Source organism: Colobus angolensis, unplaced genomic scaffold (genome assembly GCF_000951035.1).
Source record: "Colobus angolensis palliatus isolate OR3802 unplaced genomic scaffold, Cang.pa_1.0 Scaffold382, whole genome shotgun sequence".
Taxonomy (NCBI): domain Eukaryota; kingdom Metazoa; phylum Chordata; class Mammalia; order Primates; family Cercopithecidae; genus Colobus; species Colobus angolensis.
In genome coordinates this window covers 1,281,141-1,303,173 of record NW_012117177.1, presented here as the reverse complement: position 1 = coordinate 1,303,173, position 22,033 = coordinate 1,281,141, and the positions used below count along the sequence as shown (strand labels likewise).

The window sequence follows — 22,033 nt, the reverse complement described above, 5'->3', positions numbered from 1 at the left end:
CAACATTCTTAGGAGCTAATAGACAGCAACATCAGCAACATAGTGAGATTCGCTCAGTAGTGAGTTGCAGTCAATATTGCAATCTTGAGAATAACTCATTATTTCCACCAATTTATCTTACTTAAAACATACACAAAAATCAGGTAAGATTGAATGCAATATGGTTGTGGGTCAAAACAGCATTTCAAAGCACTCAGCCAAGAGTGCTTTGTTCAACAGCAGAGCATCCTGCTTGTTCAATTAAGACCAAAACCCACAGGCATCTAGACAGCAGGATCATTTTAACTCTTCAAGAAATTTATATGAAGGAGTACTAATGTTAATATTGAAAGGTAAAGTTTTGTATTGATTAGACGTTTTACTTTTGAATCCCGAATCCGCTCTGCTGCACTTGCAGACAGGTTGCTGTCACTGTGTGCTCGACTCATGTTGGCACTGGAGTTTGAAGCAGAGTTTCCAACACTGGACCCACTGCTGCTTGCAGAACTGACCATGCTGGCACTGCTGCTGCTGGCGCTGGCACTGGCACCGCTCACTCCACTGGTGCTTGCACAACTAAAGTTGCTTCTCTTCCAGGCCTCTCTTGCAGGCCGTTGGCGAGGGCTATGCTCCTTGATATAGTTTCTGACCTTGGGAAGCACAAGCACAAACTGGTTAGTGTTGCACCTTGATGTTCTACCTTCAAAATGCTGGGGGGGAAATAATATTGTACTTAATCTAAAAGATTGTCAAAAGTGCTGCAGATGCATATATAAGCTGGAATAGAAAGGCTAAATTTAGAAATAAGTACTAGAAAAATGAACAATGTTCAAAATTCTAGAAAACATGTTATAGAGCTGGATTTTAAAAACACATAAAATATAATCAGTAAATGGAAGGCTACTCGCCTTCAGAAATTTAGGACTACAAAAAAACAGCACTCAAAATACAAACTAACAATAAAATAAAATAGATGAGATTAGGCAGTTGTTAAAGGTCTCCACTTAAGATAATTTAAGTAAGCTGCTGATTTTATATAAGATTAGGGTGTTTCCTAAATCTTAGCTAGGGGCCAACGATACCTGTCTTCAAATGCAAGACATCAATTTATCATACTAATGCAAAATTTGCTGGAATGTAGAAAATTAGAGTATGTCTGCTGGGAGAAATACTGAAATGAGAGAAATTTTTCATAAATAATGATAAATGCAAAACAAAGAAACAAATCCAAAGTAGAATGTAAGAACATTAAGTATTCATTCAACTACATACCAGAGAAAAAGAACAGCAAAAATTGTATTTAGAAGATACCAGAGGCCAGGTACAGTGGCTCACGCCTGTAATCCCAGCACTTTGGGAGGCTGAGGCAGGTGGATCACGAGGTCAGGAGTTCAAGACCAGCCTGGTCAAGATGGTGAAACCCCATCTCTACTAAAAATACAAAAATTAGCCGGGTACGGTGGCAGGTGCCTGTAATCCCAGCTACTTGGGAGGCTGAGGCAGGAGAATCGCTTGAACCTGGGCAGTAGAGGTTGCAGTGAGCCGAGATATCGCCACTGCACTCCAGAGTGAGACTCCGTCTCAAAAAAAAAGGGGGGGGAGAAGAAGAAGATACCAGAGACGCAGATTTCAGAACAGCAGAGGGAAAATTCACTAGGTTTCACCCTAGCCTGGCTCAATTATTACACCATAAAACTACTCAAATCCCTCAGCTCAGATATTTACCAAAGAATAGCTCTCATTAATTAGTATTTTGTCAATTAGTCTCCTGTAAACTGAGTTAGAATAAATCTATACCTTAACCTGACCACCTCGTAAGTGGTAACATTACATTTCAAATCCTATACAACTGAAAAGCAGGTTCTAGATTCACACTGATCCCAGAAAGGTACTGGCAGGTGAGATGTACATAAAACCTCTTAAATCAATGTGCCATCATTTTTTCTAATATTACCTTTCACAGCAGTGATTTTTGGCCTTAATTATCTATGTATTTACATATGATTATTTTAGTCTACATTTTATAAGACGGTGGTATTTTTAATAGGTAAATAATCTGTATTTTCTTTACATACCTGCTTCAGTTTTTCATCTGTGAGACAGTTAAGTTCAATAATAAACTCACTGTCTGTAGGGGAGATTTGAGCAGAAGGATCAATGATCTTAATAATATCAAGTTGCTCCCGAAGACCCATCTCAGTACTCACTTTCCGACTCAGATACTCAATATATTCCACCTATGTGATGAAAAAATTACAACAAATAAGATCATTGCTAAAACTTCTGATCCTTCATTATGTCAATTATAATGTGTTTACATATCAGAAGCACTTAAGGTTTTATTTGTTCCCTGAAAAACAGTTAAAGCTCAAATTCAGATTTACTAAGCAATCCACATTTCCTCAGTAGCTTTGAACAGGCAATAAACTGAGCTTTACCTAGTCTCCACATAAAAGCTTTTAATTAAGAATGTCAAGATCTTTACCTGCTCATCATTTGTCATTGCACTCCAAGGGAGTTCATCTAAATTCCGGTGCTTGTTTTTCTTTTTAGGAAGCAGGCAAGGTGAACTTGGAATACTGGGTATGACATCAGAAAGTACATCACTCCCACTGGCAATGTCACTGCCTGGTAACTTTATAAAAATAAGGAGGGTGTGGGGAGGGAAAGCAAAATTGTTTCAGACTACATTTTAAATACTACAGTATATTTTCCACATCGATTAAAAGTTACTTTATGAGATTGACATGCTGCGGGCTGTGCTAAGAGGGCTTCCTTAAAAGTTCCTTTAATATAAGACTAATGGCAGCTGGGTGTGGTGGCTCATGCCTGTAATCCCAGCACTTTGGGAGGCCGAGGCAGGGGGATGACCTGAGGTCAAGAGTTCGACATCAGCCTGTCCAACATGGTGAAACCCAGTCTCTACTAAAAATACAAAGATTAGTCGGGTATGGTGGCATGTGCCTGTAGTCCCAGCTACTTGGGACACTGAGGCAGGAGAATCCCTTGAACCTGGGAGGTGGAAGTTGCAGTGAGCCGAGATCGTGCCACTGCACTACTCCAGCCTGGGAGATAGTCAGACTCCGTCGCAAAAAAAAAAAAAAAAAAAAAAAAGACTAATGGCAAATACAGAATCACAGGACATTAATTCTGATCCATGCCTATTTTATACAAAGCAGCAACATAAGTATATAAATATATATTCTTTGCATATAGTTATTCAATGAAAGATGTTTTTGAAAAGCTTAGACTCGTAATCAAGACTTATTAAAATGGTAACCGAACAGTCAATCATCATTACAGTTTTTAATGTATAATGAGAATATGACTAGGGCCTCCACACTGTAATGAATAAGAAGCACTGGTCTCCATCTGGGGAGACCTGAATGATGTGCCACTAACTGGCTTTTTGCCAGAGACTGTGCTAAACATACTGTCAATATAAAGACAAATACATCTTGGTCCTTGTCCTCAAGTTTGTATCAGTGACCTCAAGACAATTAAAATAAACTAAGGCTGGGCAAAGTAGCTCATGCTACTTTGTGAGGCAGAGGCAGGAGGACTGCTTGAGCCCAGGAGTTCAAGACCAGCCCAGGCAATGTGGCAAGACCCCATCTCTCTAAAAAAAAAAAAAATAATAATAATCATGTCTGTAATTCCGGCACTTTGCAAGGCTGAGGCGGGAGGATTGCTTGGGCCCAGGAGTTTGAGAGCAGCCTGTCCAACATCGCGAGCCCTCATCTCTATTTAAAAAAAAAAAAAAAGGAAAGGAAAAAAAATTAGTTGGGTGTGGTGGCACATGCCTGTAGTCTGAGGTGGAAGGATCGCTTGAACATGGGAGGTTGAGGCTGCAATGAGACATGTTTGTGCCACTGCATACCAGCCTGGACGACAGAGTGAGACTCGGTCTCAAAAAATAAATAATAAAATAATTTTAAATATGCTGTTAATATAAAGCAAAACACTTTAAGAACCAGAAGTATTATAAGAGGAAAATTAGAAAACATCATAGAAGACAAAGTGTAGACAAAGGAGAAATAAAAGCAAGCCTAACATACAGAAAATAAAATCAATTTAAGACAAACAGCAAAAATATGTGCTATAATTTTACATACATTTATGTATATTTTTGCACACGTGCATATACTCATGTAACCACCACCATAACCAAGATAATAAATATATCCATTACCTCCAAAAGTTAGAATGGATTTAATTTTAAATAAATGTATTTAAGTCATTCAACAAAAAGGTAAAGTCTTTTCTTCTACAAGGAGCACATGACAATTTTCAAACATACTGGCTTCATTTTTACAAGGTATAAAACAGCACCTTTTTGCTGTGTTTTGGTTCTATGGAGCTTGCAACTGTATCTGAACTCTCGATGATTTCTAGGCTTATGCAGTTACCAAAAAAGTGAAGAGCTACTTTAGTCATGAAGACTATTGCGATCACATGTATTTGAACTCCTACTTTGTACACAGCAGTATAATAGGTACAGGGGATTCAAAGGAGTGTTAAGTCCCTACACAAAAATTTTACTTGGGAAAGTAATACAATAACACAGACATACAATTATACAACACAGCACATGATGAATGCTAGGTTTCAGACCACAGATCATCAATGGAAATATCTAGCAGTGGGTTGAAGCTGCAGCATTAAAGTTTGCGAGAGTTGCAATGGACTGCAGGCAGGCACTGGGGAATCAATCACAAAGAAATAAACGAAACCACAAAGATAGGAGTCAATCACTACGCAAAAGATGACTATGATGTTTACAATGAAATTGTCTAAGAGAGAGGCCATTCTTTCTACATCCCCATAAGTAGCTACTACTCTTAAAAACCACATTTTCACTATGACAGTTATTGACAAGTCCAAGTACATAAGTGACTACCAACAATCTGTATAACTTATTTTAAAATCTCATTAACGGCTGGGCGCAGTGGCTTATGCCTGTAATCCCAGCACTTTGAGAGGCGGAGGTGGGTGGAATGCCTGAGGTCAGGAGTTCGAGACCAGCCTGGTCAGCATGGCAAAACTCCATCTCTACTAAAAATACAAAAATTAGCTGGGTGTGGTGGTGTGCACCTGTTATCCCAGCTACTCAGGAGGCTGAAGTAGGAGTATCATTTGAACCTGGGAGGCAGAGGTTGCAGTGAGCCAAGATCGTGCCACCGCACTCCAATGTGGGAGATGGAGCGATCATCTCAAAAAAAACAAAAGAAAACAAAACATAAAATCTCATTAACTAACACTGCTTGAAATGTTCACCCTTCACCCTAATTGTTATCTAGGTGGTGTTATGAAAGGATGATTGCTGAATGCACATATGAATGCCATCTCTTTTTCAGCCCATAATTGCAAAAAAGAAAATGCTTTGCTATTTTCCCTTTGACTTCAAAGCTCCCTGTGGCCCCTAAAAAAAAAAAATTAGACATTTCTTATCAGACAAAAGGCCTCCCCTCCCCTACATCAAGCTCCTTTGATAAATGAGGTAAATGAAAGAACTCTTGAAATACCTATATTTTCAAAATATAAGAAAAAAATTCACCTAAATCTTGGAGAATATCTGCTAGGCACTTAAATTTGTACCTTTACTTCTGTCTATGCATTTGTTGGGGAGGCAGGGGTATAAAAAAGGTAATTAGTGGTACCTTGGCCATTTTTTTTTTTCAGGGATAAGTAAAAAGATCCCAGAGTTCAAATCCCAGCTCCACTGCTCACTAGCAGTGTGACCTTGTGTAGGTTAGTTTATTTCTTTGAGCCTCAGAGTTAGCAGTAAAATGTGGTCAATATCATCAATCTCAAAGGATTGTTGAGTGGTTTAAATGTGGTAACATGCCTGGCATACAGACAACACTCAATAAAGAGAGGTACTTTTCTTTTTCCATCCCTTGCCATGGTTTTGGACCCTTAAAAAAGTAGCACAATCTCTCAGAGAATGTCACATGTTGCTAAAGTGCTTGGGTTAATTTCACATGGTAGTGTTTCAGAATGATGGGGAAAAAGGAAAAGACATTCAGGTAAGGAGAATAATTTAGCAAAGTCATAGATGGAAAAAAACATAGTATGAGGTGACATATATCCTAGATATCATGTAATCATATGTCAGTATGATTAACACAGAAAATCAGTGCTAGGGATTTAAAAGTTCAACAGAAGAACCAGAAACTGTCATATGATATGTAGAAGTAGGCTGATAACATTTTCTAAGAAGTAACTTGATGAAACTGGTCTTTAGGGAAGATCAGCTAGAAAGCACTATGGGGATAAAATAGAGTGAGGAAAGACTAGAATTAGATAGGAAGCTCTTGTAATCTAGGCGTGGATGAAAAGAAGCAAAAATGGAAAGAAAAATGGGAATAGATAGGAAAAATGTAACATGAAAATTTACAAGGCTGGGTACAGTGGCTCACACCTGTAATCCCAGCACTCTGGGAGGCCGAGGCGGACAGATCACAAGGTCAGGAGTTCGAGACCAGTCTGGCCAATATAGTGAAACTCCGTCTCAATCAAAAATACAAAAATTAACCAGGTGTGGTAGCATGCGCCTGTAGTCCAAGCTACTCGGGAGGCTGAGGCAGGAGCATCGCTTGAACCCAGGAGGCAGAGGTTGCAGTGAGCCAAGATCGCACCACTGCACTCCAGTGAGGGTGACAGAGTAAGATTACATCTCAAAAAAAAAAAAAGAAAAAAAGAAAAACAATTTACAAAGCTGTTTGATAACTGAATGGATAAGGTAATAAAGCATCTCATGTTGAGACCAGAAAAAAATTGGTGACATTTCAGGTCACACAACCCACCCAGAGTGATACACTTAAAGACGTCAATTTTCATAGCAAGGTAACTGAAAGGATGTTACAGATCTTCTAGTCCAACATCCTCATTTTACATAAGAGAAAAAAATAATGTCTGGGGAGGGTCATACAACTAGTGGCAGAATCCAAAGTAGGACACCAATATAATGCTTTCAACTATGCTAAACAGTTTTGCCTTTCTGGCAAGTTTGTAATAAGAGAGGAATAAAATTTGGGATATAAAGGATTTGTAGTGATAATGGGAGAAGCAAGCACAAGTGTCCTTTGGACAGACAATAGTAATCTTTTACTAAGTTGTAAGACATGTCACTAAGCAGTCTATTTTTTTCCATGGAAATATTGTAATTGGAAGTTGCAACACTGCATCAAGGACTCAGCATCAAATAATGGGTTAGTATTAAATATTAAGGTCATCTAAGTGGAAATGTCAAGTAGACAACTGGAGATATGGGATTAGACCAGCGGTGGTACCGGAGAATTGTATGGGCTCCTGTATATTTATTAGACCAGCAATTTCCCATTTTATAACTGATACTATATTTCAGAATAAATGCTTACTAACTCCCAGCCCATATTTTTCATGGGCAATATTTGGCATATTTATATTATGATCAGTAATTGTGAAACACAGGGAGACTTAAATCTCTGCCATGTTCTCTGCAGAATGCAGCAGAATTTTATGAGTAAGCTCATTTCTGTAATAGCTGATGTTTAATTTCAGATTGCACCTCTATGTTTCAAGTGTGACAGCTGATTACTCACTGTTTACATTTTCTAAGCTTTCCTGCTCAACAATAGAAATAATTTCTCAGACTCTAAGACCAGTCAAATATATCCTTAATAACAAAAGGACTGAAAGCAAAGAAAATTATCAGCAAAGCAAAATGCAAAGATGCTAATTCATTCTAAGGTTAAAATCTCATCTTACTAAGTAGTGAGCTTTTTTCTTCCCAGAGAATCCGTAAATCATTTATATTTACTTTAGCAGTAACTGAAACATCTGTTAAAAAGAAAGATTTAAACAGATGTAGTTTTTAATCATAACAGAAGTAATACAAATTTTTTAACTATAGTAAATGATTTTTAATCCATATTAATCCTAACATGTAATTTGTAATTATCTTCTTGGATAATTTACTGCTCATCATTATGAAATCCCACAAATATAAGACAGCACTTTAAATCTTTCAGCATACTTAAATAGCAGATATCTATGGTAACAGAGTATCCATACTCCAATTTCACAAGTGGGAAAACACATTACTAAGGCAGGTATGATTTTTGTTCCGACATCATAGTCACTCATGTACATTAACGGTGAATGGCTGGGGACGGTTTTCCACTCTAACTACTCGCAACATAAGTGAAGGAGCCAGCAATTAAAATTTTAAAATGTCTGCCACCTTGTAACATTATGGATGATAACTCTAAATAAATCACAGAAAATAAGCAGAAAAAATATTTCTTAGAATTATCAGGACTCCAACTGATTTATGCTTTACTAAGAATTGTTGCAGTCTGATTTTAAATACAAAGTCTGCACTAAATAAAAAAGGAGAGAGAGAGAGAGAGAGAGAGAGACACTGGCTGAGCACGGTGGCTCACCACTTTGGGAGGCCAAAGTGGAAGGATCACTTGAGCCCAGGAATTCAAGACCAGCCTAGGCACCAAAGTGAGACCCTGTCTCTACAAAACAAACAAACAAACAAAAAATTAGCTGGTTGTTGTGGTGCCCACCTGTGGTCCCAGCTACTGAGGAGGCTGAGGCAGGAGGACTGCTTGAGCCCAGGAGGTCAATTCTGCAGTGACCCATTTTTGCATCACTGCACTCCAGCCTGGGTGAGAGAGCGAGGCCTTGTCTCAAAAAAAAAAAAACACTGAAAAATTCATTATGAATATCATGAAAAAGTTTATATCTTAAATGAGAAAATCTTATTAAAAAATTTTAACCAGAAGAGGTAAAACTTCCTATCTCCTTATGAGGACAGTATTACCTGGACACCAAAGCTAGACAAAGACACAACTGAGAAAGAAAACTGCAGACCAATATCCCTTATGAATATAGATGCAAAATTCCTTAACAAAATACTAAAAAACCACATCGAGAAGCAGACTGAATTTCTCCCCTAAGATTAGGAAAAAGACAAGGATGCTCACTTTCACCATTTCTATTAAACACTGTACAGGAGATCTAGTTAGGGCAACTAAGCAAGAATTAAAAAGCATCCAGATGAGATCTAGTTAGGGCAACTAAGCAAGAATTAAAAAGCATCCAGATGAGGAAAAAAGAAGGAAAACTATCTCTATTCATAGATGACATGATCTTAAATATAGAAAATGATAAATAATTCACACAGGGGAAAAAATTATTAAAGCTAACAGATGACTTCAGCAAAGTTGGCACGATACAAAATCAATATACAAACACCAATTGTATTTCTATATATACACTAGCAATGAACAATCTGAAAATAAAATTAAGAAAACAATGCCATTTATAACAGCATCAAAAAGAATATAATATTTAGGAATAAATTCAACCAAGAGAGTGTAAGACTTAGACATTGAAAACTACAAAACATCATTGAAATAAAGAAGCCCTAAATAAATAAGCTATCCCATCCCATATTAATTGGAATATTTAATATTGTTAAGATGGCAATACTCCCCAAAGCAATCTACAGACTCAATGTGATCTCTATCAAAATTCCAACTACACTTTTTTGAAAAATGGGCAACCTGATCCTAAAACTCATGTGGAATTGCAAGGACCCCAAATAACTCTGTTGCCCAGGCTAGAGTGCAATGGCGCAATCTCAGCTCACTGCAACCTCCACCTTCAGGGCTCAAGCGATCCTCCAACCTCAGCCTCCTGAGTAGCTGAGACCACATGTGCACACCACCATGCCTGGCAAATTTATGCATTTTTTTTTAAAGACACGGGGTTTTGCCATGTTGCCCAGGCTCGTTTTGAACTCCTGGGCTCAAGCTATCTACCTACCTCAGTTTATCAAAATGCTAGGATTACAGATGTGAGCCTAAACAATTTTTATAATGAACAACAAAGTGGGAGAACGAACACATCTCAATTTCAAAACTTACTAAAAAGCTATAATAACTAAAACAGTGTGGTACTAGTGTAAGGATAGACACATACATCAATGGAATAGAATTTAGAGTCCAAAAATAAACCCACACATCTATGATTAATTCATTTTCAAAAGGGTGCCAAGATGATTCTATGAGGAAAGAATAATTTTTGCAACAAATGGTGCTGGGACAACTGGATACCCCCGTACAAAATAAAAAATTTGGGAGCCAGGTGCAATGGTGCATGCCTGTAGTCCCAGATACTCAGGAGGATGAGGTGAGAGGATTGCTTGAGCCCAAAAATTCGAGACCAGCATGGACAACATAGTGAGACTCTGTTGTTAAAAAAAGAAAGAATGCGCCTGTAATCCCAGCACTTTGGGAGGCCAAGGCAGGCGGATCGTCTGAGGTCAGGAGTTCAAGACGAGCCCGGCCAACATGGTGAAACCCTGTCTCTACTAACAATACAAAAATTAGCCGGGCTTGGTGGCGGGCGCCTGTAATCACAGCTACTCGGGAGGCTGAGGCAGGAGAATGGCTTGAGCCCAGGAGGCGGAGGGTGCAGTGAGCTGAGATTACATCACTGCACTCCAGCCTGGGCAACTGAGCTGAGCAGGACTCTATCTCAAAAAACAAAACACACACACATACAAAAAAGAAAGAATGAATCTGGACTCCTATCTTACACATCATATACAAAAAATAACTCAAAATGGATCAAAGACCTACATGTAAGAACTAAAACTCTAAAAGTCTGGGAAGGAGAAACAGGTGAAAATCTTCCTCATCTTGGATTACACAATGGTTTTTAAAATATGATATTGTAAGTACAGCAAAAAAAGATAAATTAGACTTCATTAAAATTCAAAACTTTGGTGTCAAAGGACACTATCAAGTGAATAAATACTAACAAGCAAAAAGACAACCCGCAGAATAAAAACATTTTCGCAAATCATGTATCTGATAAGGGTCTAGTAGCCAGCATATAGAAAGAACTCTTACAATGCAACCATAAAAAGTAAAATAACACAATTTTAAAAGGGGCAAGGTATCTGAATAGATATTTCTCCAAAGAGGACACACAAATGGCCAAAAAAAGCACATGAAAAGATGCTCAAAACCATAATGAAACACCAATTTATACCCAGTAGGATGGCTATAAACAAAAAGACAAAGCCAAGTGTGGACAAGGACGTGGTGAAATGGGAACTTTCATACGTTGCTGGTGGAAAAGTAAAATGGTGTAGTCACTCTAGAAAACATGTTGGCAGTTCCTCAAAAAGTTAAATATCAAGTGATCATATGATCCAGCAATTCCACTCCTAGGGGTATATCCAAGAGAATTAAAAATATAAATCCACATAGAAACTTGTACCTGAATGTTCACAGCAGTATTATTTATAACAGCCAAAAAGTAGAAACAACCCAAAGTTCACCAGCTAATGAATGGATGAACAAAATGTGGTAGTGTACATCTACAAAATGGAGTATTAGTCATAGAAAGGAATGAAGTGCTGTTATATGGGATAACATGGATGAACCTTGAAAACATTATGCCAAATGAAAGATTAGCCAGACACAAAAGGCCACAGATTCATCCATTTATATGAAATATCTACAAAAGCAAATCCATAGAGAAATTAGATTAGTAGTTGCCAGGTGATAAGGGTGAAGGGAGAATTGGGACTATGTGCTAATGGGTATAGGATTTCTTTTGGGGGTGACAGAAATGTCCTGGAATTAGATAGTGGTGATGGCAGCACAACACTGTGAGTATATTAATAACTACTGAACTATACATTTCAAAATGATGAAAGTGGTGAATTTCACCTCAAATTTTTAAAAAGTTTAAAAAACTTTTAACCCAAATAATATGAAAAACAAAAATGGAAGGGTTGTGAATTACTTTTTTTCTTAAAAAAAAAATCTCTTCAGTGTAGCATCGTTTATAACAACAAAAAACTGAAACAAACTGAAATAGCCATAATTAGGAAATGGATTAAATAAATTATGATCCAGTTATGGAAAAGAATGAGATGTGTTAGCTGAAAAAAAAGCACAGGGCCAAACAGTGGGTGAAGTATAATCCCATGGGTTTTTAATAGTATGCAAACATACTTGAATCTGCATAAGCTCCTAACAGTGGTAACCATAGCAGAGTGGGACTTGGAGACTTTTTAAATTTGTTGCCATTCTGTATTATTTGAAAGCTGTTTGAAATTATAATATTCAATTCCTCTTTTGGAATAAAACTTCAAGTATTCAGATAGCTTTCAAACGTAGCAGGCATTCGAATTTATGTAGCGAATAAAATCTTTGCTGTAGGCAGGGAAAACATCTTTAAATGTTGTATTGTTTTTACAATCAGAATATGGATGTTGTAATAACACAATCTAAATTTTCTGACAAACTGCACTCATTATAAGGCAGCATTTTCAAACAATTTACCACAAAGCCGTTTTACATAGTATATATGCCACAAGAAAAAAGTGTCAGGTGAAAAACATGTCTACATACAAACAATACAAAATGAGAAATTATATATTTCTGATGACAGAACCAAAAATCATGTATTTATGGTAATAACAGTTTATGATATTAGATATATAATGTGACTGATATGTGTCCTATAAGGACACAAAACCTATTTATTATAGGGTAGGAAGCATAAATTTGCTTGGATTCATGCGTAGAAAGGTACTGATGATATATAATAATGGTAATATTACACAAGTATTAAATAACATAAAAATCTACAAAAGGATATCTATAGCATCTAAAAGGTACATTAGTAAAAATAAAGATATGCCATCAAATTCTTAACTTTAAAACATGTTGTAAGAGAATCTCCAGGACTGGATAAACATTAGAGAAATTTACTTTGAAGTAGAGATGAAAATATCAAAAGAGAAGTTTATAGTTCTACTTCTGTAGTAATGAGGTCAAGAAAAGGACAAAAAAACTTACCTGCCATTCAAACTCGCTATCTGACCAATCCCAGTAAGTGCTAATAGAAGAAGAGACATCGCTGCAGACACTCCCCTCAGGAAATAAATCAAAAGAAGTGAAGTCCTGATCATCTAACAGGGAATAGCAATCATCTTGATCTCCAACAGACACAGATGAAAACAGCTCCTCACTGCCTTCTGAACTGGCAACACTTGTTCCACAAGAAGTTAGGTTCCACCTTCAAAAACACAACATGAAAGAAATCACAAGAACTACAGAATCCACACAATGTTAAGATATAATTAACAGGACATATTTATAACATTTATAAGGAATGTGAGGGTTTTTTTTGTATTTTTAAAAGAACCCTTACCTTTTAAGGAAATATACTAAATATTTATGAATGATATATGTCTAGGAATTGCCTCAATATAAGGCAGGGGTTGGGGAGTGGATAGAGGTACAGATGAAGCATGATGCCATATATGAACAAATGTTAAAGCTGGGTGACAGGAACATGGGGTACATTACACTTTTCTCTCTACTTTTGTAGCTGCCTGAAAATTTTTGTAGTACACTATTTTAAAAGAAGGTAGTATTTAAATTAGGACTAAAGTAAAATCTTCATCCACAAACAAAACATACAGCATAGTGGTTATGAGTAAGCTCTAGAATCAGACAGCTCAAATTCTTGCTCTGTCACTTCCTAGCTAATTGATTTTAAGCAAATAACACACTCTCCAAGTTTGTGTCCCAATGGAGGTACTGTGATGATCACATGAGAATGAATACAGAGCACTTGCAGCACACATAAAAAGTGCCCAATATATGACAGCTTTTATTATTGTTAAAGGAAGAGTGGGGCCATTGCAGGGCAGAGAAAAGCACCAACAAGCATTTACACAGGTAGATGTTCAAGAAGTGTTTGTTATATTTAAGTAACTTTTCCATATTAATGCTGTACAGGCTCATTGCAAAGATGTTGGAAAGAAAGGAATGAATAAAATGATCAATAATTCCATTATCTAGCAGTAACTAATCTATAATATTTTGGTAGTTTATTTTTATGTACATACATATTTTTTACAGAATCAGCAACCATTCTGTATATATATATTTTAGTATATTGCTTTTTTCATTTAACATTAATATGCTAAACATTTTCCGAAGTATATTACTTAAAAACATTGTAATGCCTATATAATATTCCATTGTATTAAATGTATCATAATTTATTTAACTTTATTCCCCCAATAATAGATATATAAGTTGTTTCTAATTTTTTAATATTAGAAATAATACTGAGAGGAGCCTTGTTTATAATTATTTATCAAAATATATTATCTCAGGACACAGTTGCTTGAAAGTTAAGTACTGAGTCAAAGAATATGAACACTTCTAAGGATCAATTTAGTCAACACCTTTCTGAAAGGCTGCATCAATTTATACTCCCCAAGGCAGTATATAAAAGTGCTCATTTCACCACAATCTTAACAGCACTAAAATTGCTAAAATTTTTTTTTACCTATCTTATAGGACAGAAACTTTTTGTTTTTATGAGACAGGGACTCACTTTTGTCATTGAGGCTGGAGTGCAGTGGCACAAACACAGCTCACTGCAGCCTCAAACTCCCAGGCTCAAGCGATTCTCCCATCTCAGCCTTCCAAGTAGCTGGGACCACAGGTGCAACACGCCTGTCTAATTTTTGTATTTTTTGTAGAGATGGGGTTTTGCCATGTTGCCCAGGCTTGTCTCAAACTCCTGAGCTCAAGCCATCCGTCCACCCCAGCCTCCCAAAGTGCTGGAATTACAGGCGTGAGCCACTGCACTGGCACAGAAACATTTTTATATCAAGTTTTATTTATTTAATTACTAGCAAGATCAAATTTGTAAATATTTATTAGCTATTCTGCTATGGTGTTTTCCTATGTGTTAATATTTTCATTACTAATTTTGTAAGAGTTATTTATGCATTAAGGATATTAACATTTTGTCTACAGTATTTATTGCAGGGTTTTTTGGTTGGATTTTTTTTTTTTTTGGTCTTGAAATCTATCAATCTGCTTTCTTTTGTAAATTTCCACTAGTTTTATACTATTAAAAGACAATTTTCATTGCTTTGCCAGTAGCATAGGGAATTAATCCTTAAGATAATGATTTAGTATTTCCAGTACTAACAAGCTTCTGAAGTAATGACTTCCTTATGAAAAATCTGTTATTTACCTATTATTAGGTCGTGTCTCATCCTTCATTAAATCTACTGTTTCTCAAATTACGCACTTCATTTTTTTTAACTTCCTCCATTTTGTATGGCTAATCTTTTAGAAGTTCTTGATTTACATACAAAATTTGGACAATCTGAAAAACTTTATGGTACCTTTTCTTTTGAATTGAAGGTACAGCATTTTAAAACACTGAAACACATATACACACAAACTATTATAATTCAGTAAATAGAAAGTAGATGTCAATAAATTTTTATATAGTAAAAAAAATAAAATTCATCTAAGAATCCTAGAATACCTTGTAATATTACTTTCATCACATGCTTGCTAGGTGAACAGTATCCTCATTTTAGAAAAATTTTTAATTAACCAAATTATCCCAGGTCTTGCAATAAAAGTTATGAAGAGGAATCACACCCTGGTTTGAGACCAGTCTGGGTAACAAAGCGAGACACTGTCTCTACAAAAAATTTAAAAATGAGCTGAGCAAGGTGACACATGTCTGTATTCCCAGCTACTCTCAGGAGGCTGAAGCAGGAGGTTCCCCGGAGCCCAGGAGTCTGTGGTTACAGCAAGCTGATCCTGCCACTGTACTCCAATCTGAGCGACAGAGCAAGGCCTTGTCTCAAAACAAAACAAAAATACATTCTGGACACAGTAAACCCTATCTACATTATGTCCTAAGCAAACTATTTTTCTCTTGTGTCTTCAAATTACATGTGATTTTTTCCCCTTTATTCATTCACTCATTCAACAAACATTTAGTCAGTATCTTCTATGTACCAAATAATACATTCAGTGCTAGGAAAAACTGTTAGATAATTGTTTTTAATTGGAATTTCTTTTTAGCTTCTAAAAATTCTGTAGAAATGTGTTTCTCTCCATGAGTAATAATGATATTCCTTTAAAAAAAAAGATGCCATATTTAGTAATCTAACCATTAGATCACTGCCAAAGGAGTCAAGAATTTGGTTCATTTTGTGCTCTTACCTTTGGGCAAAGTCAGTGTGTTTCTAAGTTTTTCAGATTTGTAACTATTACAAGGTTCTGAATGTTCTCAGAAGTCTTTGTCTTTTGTTTTTAATTATCTGGGGCAAGTAAACTGGGCTCATAATTGAACAAACCATTCATAAAATAGAATAATAATATTTTTTACTAGTAAAGCCTGTAATATGTTTTATATCTTCTTCTTCTTCTTTTTTTTTTTTTGAGTCAGGGTCTTGGTCTGTCAACCAAGGCTGGAGTGCAGTGGTGCAATCATGGCTCACTGCAGGCTTGACCTCCTGGGTTTGATTCATCCTCTCACCTCGGCCTTCCCAGCAGCTGGGACTATAGGCACATACCACTATGCCTGGCTAATTTTTGCATTTTTTTTTTTTTTTTTGGTAGAAAAAGGGTTTCATCATGTTGTCCGAGCTGGTTTCAAATGCCTGGGCTCAAACAATCCTCCCACCTTGGCCTCCCCAAAGCGCTGGGATTATAGGTGTGAACCAATGCACCTGGCAAAATTTTTGTATCTTCTAATTTGCAAATTTTTAAAATCATAATTTTAAGGCAATATAGATAAAAGCAAAGTAGGAAGTACTTTCATCCGTTGCTAGTGACAGTGTAAGTTGACATAATCTTTCTTAAAAGCAATTTGGCAGTACTATGTACATCTAGAGGTTTAAAAAGGTTCACTCATTTGGAATTAGTAATTCCCCTTCTAGGAATTGTGTCCCCTTCCCCAAATAGAAATTTGGAAAAAAGATGTATATATAAATACGTTCAAACAATACTATTTGTAATAGTCCAAAAGGGAAAACAAATGCCCCTAAAATATAGGGATTAAATGATATATCTGAATGGTATTTTTATAATCACTAAAAATCATATTTTCAGACTATTCAAAAGGAAAACACTCAACAATGTAAGTGCAAATATGCAGGTCACAAACTGTATATACAGCCTGATCCTGATTTTTAAAAATTATATATGTACATAGAAACATCAAAAGAAACATCATTAAAATGTTGATAGTTTTTACCTTTGGGGAAAAGGATCATGAGTGGTCTAGTTTTTTATATGGCCTCAGTTTTCTATAATAAGTTTTTAAATAAAAATTTAAGTATGATTCTTTTAGACTGTTCTGTCAGTTTCAAACTTGTAATGAATGTCCATTGTGTGCTCAGCACTAAACTATTCAAATTTACAAGCCCTTACAGTTTATTCCACTAAGAGAAAGTTACTTAACACTTCGATTCTAGCTATAACCATAATATTACTCTCAAAGGAGACTTTCTCCAAAATCTTGAAAGATGTTGAAAATAATTCCAGTGAAACACAGTGTTTAACTCAATTAACTAGGCTTGCTGCCCAAATTTTAATTTACAAAAAAATAAAGGCAAGAACATTTCTCTGCAAGGTGTTTCAGCAAGAATATACAGACTAAGGACTTTCAATAGTATTTTGGTAAACAGCCATTTAAATGTTAAAATTAAGAAAAGCATGTGTACCATGTATACATTCCTCTGCAGTCCCCTTTTCTCTCAGGTGGACCTGATTGCCACTTCTGAAGATAAGAATCCAGCCAATGAGCACTGTTGAATAAAGGCCTGTCAAGCTGATGAAGGTCATTTGAAGTCTATGCTATACATTCATTCTTAGGGGACAATGCCCTATCAGTACTTGTATTCACCACTGACTCTCTGTCAGAATCCCCATATAGCCAACCTGACCTCTGCTGCTATTCTGGAGTCTAACAGACCACCAAGGTTCCAAGTTAGAGAATATACAACCCCTTCTACCCACTTAAGTTCCCTACTTTCCTCCTTGCTATCTCAATCATGTTGGGTTCATTATCCATCTTTCCTACCCTCTTTATTGCCTTGGAAGTAAAAAACACCCTGTGTCATTTCTAAGGCTAATGATCCCATTTGCACTTCTGAGTTCATAATCTCTATCTCTCATCCCATCTTCTTTTATATTTTCAATTTCTCCCTTTCCTGTGGCCTGCTTCTAAGGAGGTAACATCTCTATTCTTGGAAAAGAAAAACTAAACGAGGTTAAAAAAAAAAAAAAGAAAGAAAAAAAGAAACCTTTACTTCCCTTTCAAATTCTCACAACATCTCCCCTTCTCCTTTCCTTCCGTGCTAAATTTATTGAAAAGCTTCCACTTTCTCAACCTTTGTAACCTGTAGTTCCACTTCTATCACATCACGGATTTCTACTGATTACTCCCAACTCTGTATTTCTAGCCTGGATATTTCTCCAAATCCTAACCCCCATTTTCAACTTGTCTCAGCAAGTCCCCAAACCAAATTCCTCCAACATGGTTCTCCCACCTGCAACCCACAGCTCTTCTGCACCTCTAATTCTGTATCTAGATAGGAAAACTATGGGTGTTACCAAAGGCACACAATAGTCTTTAGGTTTTTCTGGTTAATGGTGATTGAAAATGGAGCTCTAAAATCACATAACTGAGTAACTGATTTATGCAACAGTTTGGAAGTGCTAAGAGAAAGCCCCCATTTACATCAGAAAATCACTGCCCCCCAAACGAAAGAAAATGTCTTAAACACTACATATGTTCCAAACTGACATTTCACATTTTTTAAAAATTCATTCACTTTTTTGGCTTACTGAAATTTATTCTATTTTCCTAAAATTCTAGACCAATCCATGTAGGTCTTAAGGTATGAATGATTAGGACACTGGCTGTGTCCACGTAATGTATTTTCTACTGAACCTAGACCAGTGACATACCAACCTACGTCACAAATGACTTTAATCTGAATATTGGGCCGGGCGCGGTGGCTCACACCTGTAATCCCAGCACTTTGGGAGGTCGATGTGGGTGGACCACCTGAGGTTTGGAGTTCAAGATCAGCCTGGCCAATGTGGTGAAACCCTGTCCCTACTAAAAATATAAAAATTAGCCAGGCATAGTGGTACACGCCTACATTCCCAGCTACTTGAGAGGCTGAGGCAGGAGAATCGCTTGAACCCAGGAGGCAGAGGTTGCCCTAAGCCAAGATTGTGCAACTGCACTCCAGCCTGGGTGACAGAGTGAGACTCTGTCTTAAAAAAAAAAAAAAAATCTGAATATTGCATCCATTCAACCTCAGTGCTGTGACTGTGTCTGTTAATGAAAATTGCAAATATAGCCCAGAATCCAGTAAATGAGTAGGCACAAAACTGTCATAATCATAAGGTCCTTATCAAGGGCATTATTTTTTAAATCTCCACATTTTTCTTATCAGGTACCAAGAAGGAAGCAAAATAAAGGTTAAGTCAAATATCTACCAATTAACAAGTTTCCTACTTCCAATGAAATTTGTTTTACAATGACTAAACCCAAGGCAGAATTTCAGCACACAACTATTTGAAATCTGATTTTTGGGTGTTGCCTGAATTGGCAAATGATGTGATGTGAAGGGGAAAAGTGACACATACAACTCCAAAACAAAAGAACTCCCTAAACTTTGCCCAATATATGATTTAGCTGTGTGCTTCTTCCTGAAAAGAAATGGCTGGAAGCCTATGGTTCTCTCAAGCACCATCTTGAGGAGGAGCAAGAAGGCAAAACATTCCAGAAGGATAACAGATTTAAAAGGCAAGGTAGCCTCGGGCAGAAACATCATGTGCTGTGAATATTGCTAATTTTGCTTCCCCTACTCTCTGCTGAAAAGGATACAGAGCATTAGAACCCCTGCCACCATGCCAAGCCTTGTGAAAAGTAGGGTAGGAGAGGGACATTGAAAAAAAAAAAAAGCAGGCAGTAACTAGGAAAAATGCTTGACTTGGAAAAACTGGGGCTTGCAAAGAACCTCCTTCTCCCCTCCTCACTGCCCCATTGAAAAAAAGTCCTGACCTCACCACAGTCTTTAAGGGGAAGAAAACACAGGGAGAAAATAGGGAGGAGGAGGAGGAACAGAACAAGTTGTAAGAAACATATTATTCTCATAACTTCACTCCCCATCACCTCCACCCAGTTTTGGCAGTACTTACCCACAGCCTCTGCCCTCACTCCCTTGCCCTCATCATCCAGCAGGATCATTCTGAAATCATTTAACTTTCCTGGGTATGTGACTTGCTCCAAGGCTGCAAAACTTAAATGCCAAATATGTACAAAGGTATTCTTTTATATTATTTTCCAACATAAATAACCCTAAGCACACTTGATTTCATGAATACGTTACATTCACATTACAGTGACATCAGGGGTTAAATAGGGTTCTGTGAGTTGGTCCAGGAAACCATAAGTTCTATTTGTAACATGGGATCGATTAGTTCTGTTCCAGGTTTAATCACTGGCTTCAAAGGAATAGTCTTGGATTTGCTTGACTAGGTTTTACGACCTTGAACTCAATCTTTTCTTTCTGGGCCTGTTTCTTCATTTTTTGCAATGACGATTTAGAGTACTCATAATAAATTTACTGCCACTTCCTTTTGAGATGTGTTATACTGATATTCTGATTATTTAACTATAACACCTTGTTCCCATAGACTATAACTTTGATTTATGTAAGAAACACCTTTTACACATTCCTTGTACCTGGTAGAAGCTCATTCAATCTACAAACTAATTTAAGGGAAGGGAGGGGAGAAATATGCTAAAGACTTTAAAATATGAAAGAATTTGATCAAACTCACATCATAAATTTGAATCAGAAGTCAGAACTAAATTTCTTAGTTTATCTCCAGTATTTTCCATAGCTGAACCCCTCTCCTAGAGCCTTATCCACACACACCCCCAGTCCTTTGTATACGTATCTCAAATATCCACCTATATTAAAAGTTGAGGCTATATCTAGAACGTCTTCAAACCCCCCCGCCCCCAAGATTTGATCTAACATGTAAATGCTTGCATGAGAGAAGTCTCCAGAACACTACCTTCTACTGAAATCAGTTAGGAGGAAATACACCCTCTGAACAAATTTGTGTAAGTCAGTCCATCCTAAGCCTTACTCTGTCCCTTCAAAGGGGAAGCAAACCAAGGGATATGTCATATGAAGGAATCTTCCAGATTTAAGCTTACCCAGTTTGGCAGAGCCTAAAGCGCTAAGGCAAACAGTTAATAAAGGAGGGGGCAAAAAAAAGAAATAATCGACTAGTTTCCCAGCGCTCAACTAAAAAAAAAAAAAAAAATGGGGTAGGGGTGGTGGCAGCGGGGGGGAACAGGACTGTGAGACAGGTTAAAAATAGGGAAAATTAAGCTTCTAGCTTTAAACGTGCCACCTTTCAACGCTACTTTTCAAAAGATCTATGGATTGATCTTGAGTCATCCAAATTCCTCTACAGCGTACCGGAAATGGAAGGGGTTAAACTTTTGCAGATGGATGGAAACAGGGGCGTATCTAAAAATCAAGGGTGGGGGTTTGGGATTCGTAGGGTACAGATGGGGGGAGGGAAGGGAAGCGAGGGAGGGAGAAGGTAGGGAAGGGAGGAGTCGCTATAGCCAGAATATGAATGAGGAAAAGAGAGTAAAACGCCGGTCGAAAGGAAAATCTGAGGGCAGGGGTGAAAATAGGGAGGGGGGGCAGGGAAGGAGCCCGGGAATGAGTGCTGGTCAAAGGCAGGTGGGGGAGGGTGCGACTGAAGCGCAGCCCGGGACGAAGGACCAGGAGCAGGGGGGCGACCAGAGGTGGAAAATCCACCCCTGCCCTCAGGTGCAGTTCGTACCTGTTGGTGTGGAAGCGGTGGAGCGGGTCGGTGCGATGGCAGGAGGACAGCTGGCAGCCGAAGTCGCTGATGTCCAGGCAGCCCGGCTCCTCGCTGGGGCAGGTGCCCACCCCACGAGGAGGTCCCAGGAGTGGGAAGGGTTCCTCGGGGGTTAGAAACTTCTCGTAGGAAGTGATGGCCGAGGCCTCGTCGGACATGGTTGGAGACTGCCTGGCTCGGGCTCCCTCTCTGGCCCTGGGCTGCTCCCGCGCCCGCCCCTGCCCCCACTCTAACCTGTCCGCAGTCGCCGCCGCTCCGGGGTG

General features: G+C 37.6%; 1 protein-coding gene across 1 annotated transcript in view; it reads right to left on the bottom strand.

Annotated features, from left to right (window-relative positions):
* The window catches only part of FAM199X (family with sequence similarity 199, X-linked), a 29,267-nt gene extending 7,240 nt beyond the window's left edge, over positions 1–22,027 (bottom strand). Inside the window, exons 1-5 of the mRNA XM_011954457.1 lie at positions 21,732–22,027; positions 12,861–13,080; positions 2,465–2,614; positions 2,055–2,216; positions 363–629 (exon numbers count right to left, since the gene is read on the bottom strand). Of these exons, the coding sequence (XP_011809847.1) occupies positions 363–629; positions 2,055–2,216; positions 2,465–2,614; positions 12,861–13,080; positions 21,732–21,928 (996 nt within the window). The 5' untranslated portion in view covers positions 21,929–22,027. The remainder of the gene's footprint in view (positions 1–362; positions 630–2,054; positions 2,217–2,464; positions 2,615–12,860; positions 13,081–21,731) is intronic.
* Positions 22,028–22,033: the final 6 nt, after the last annotated feature.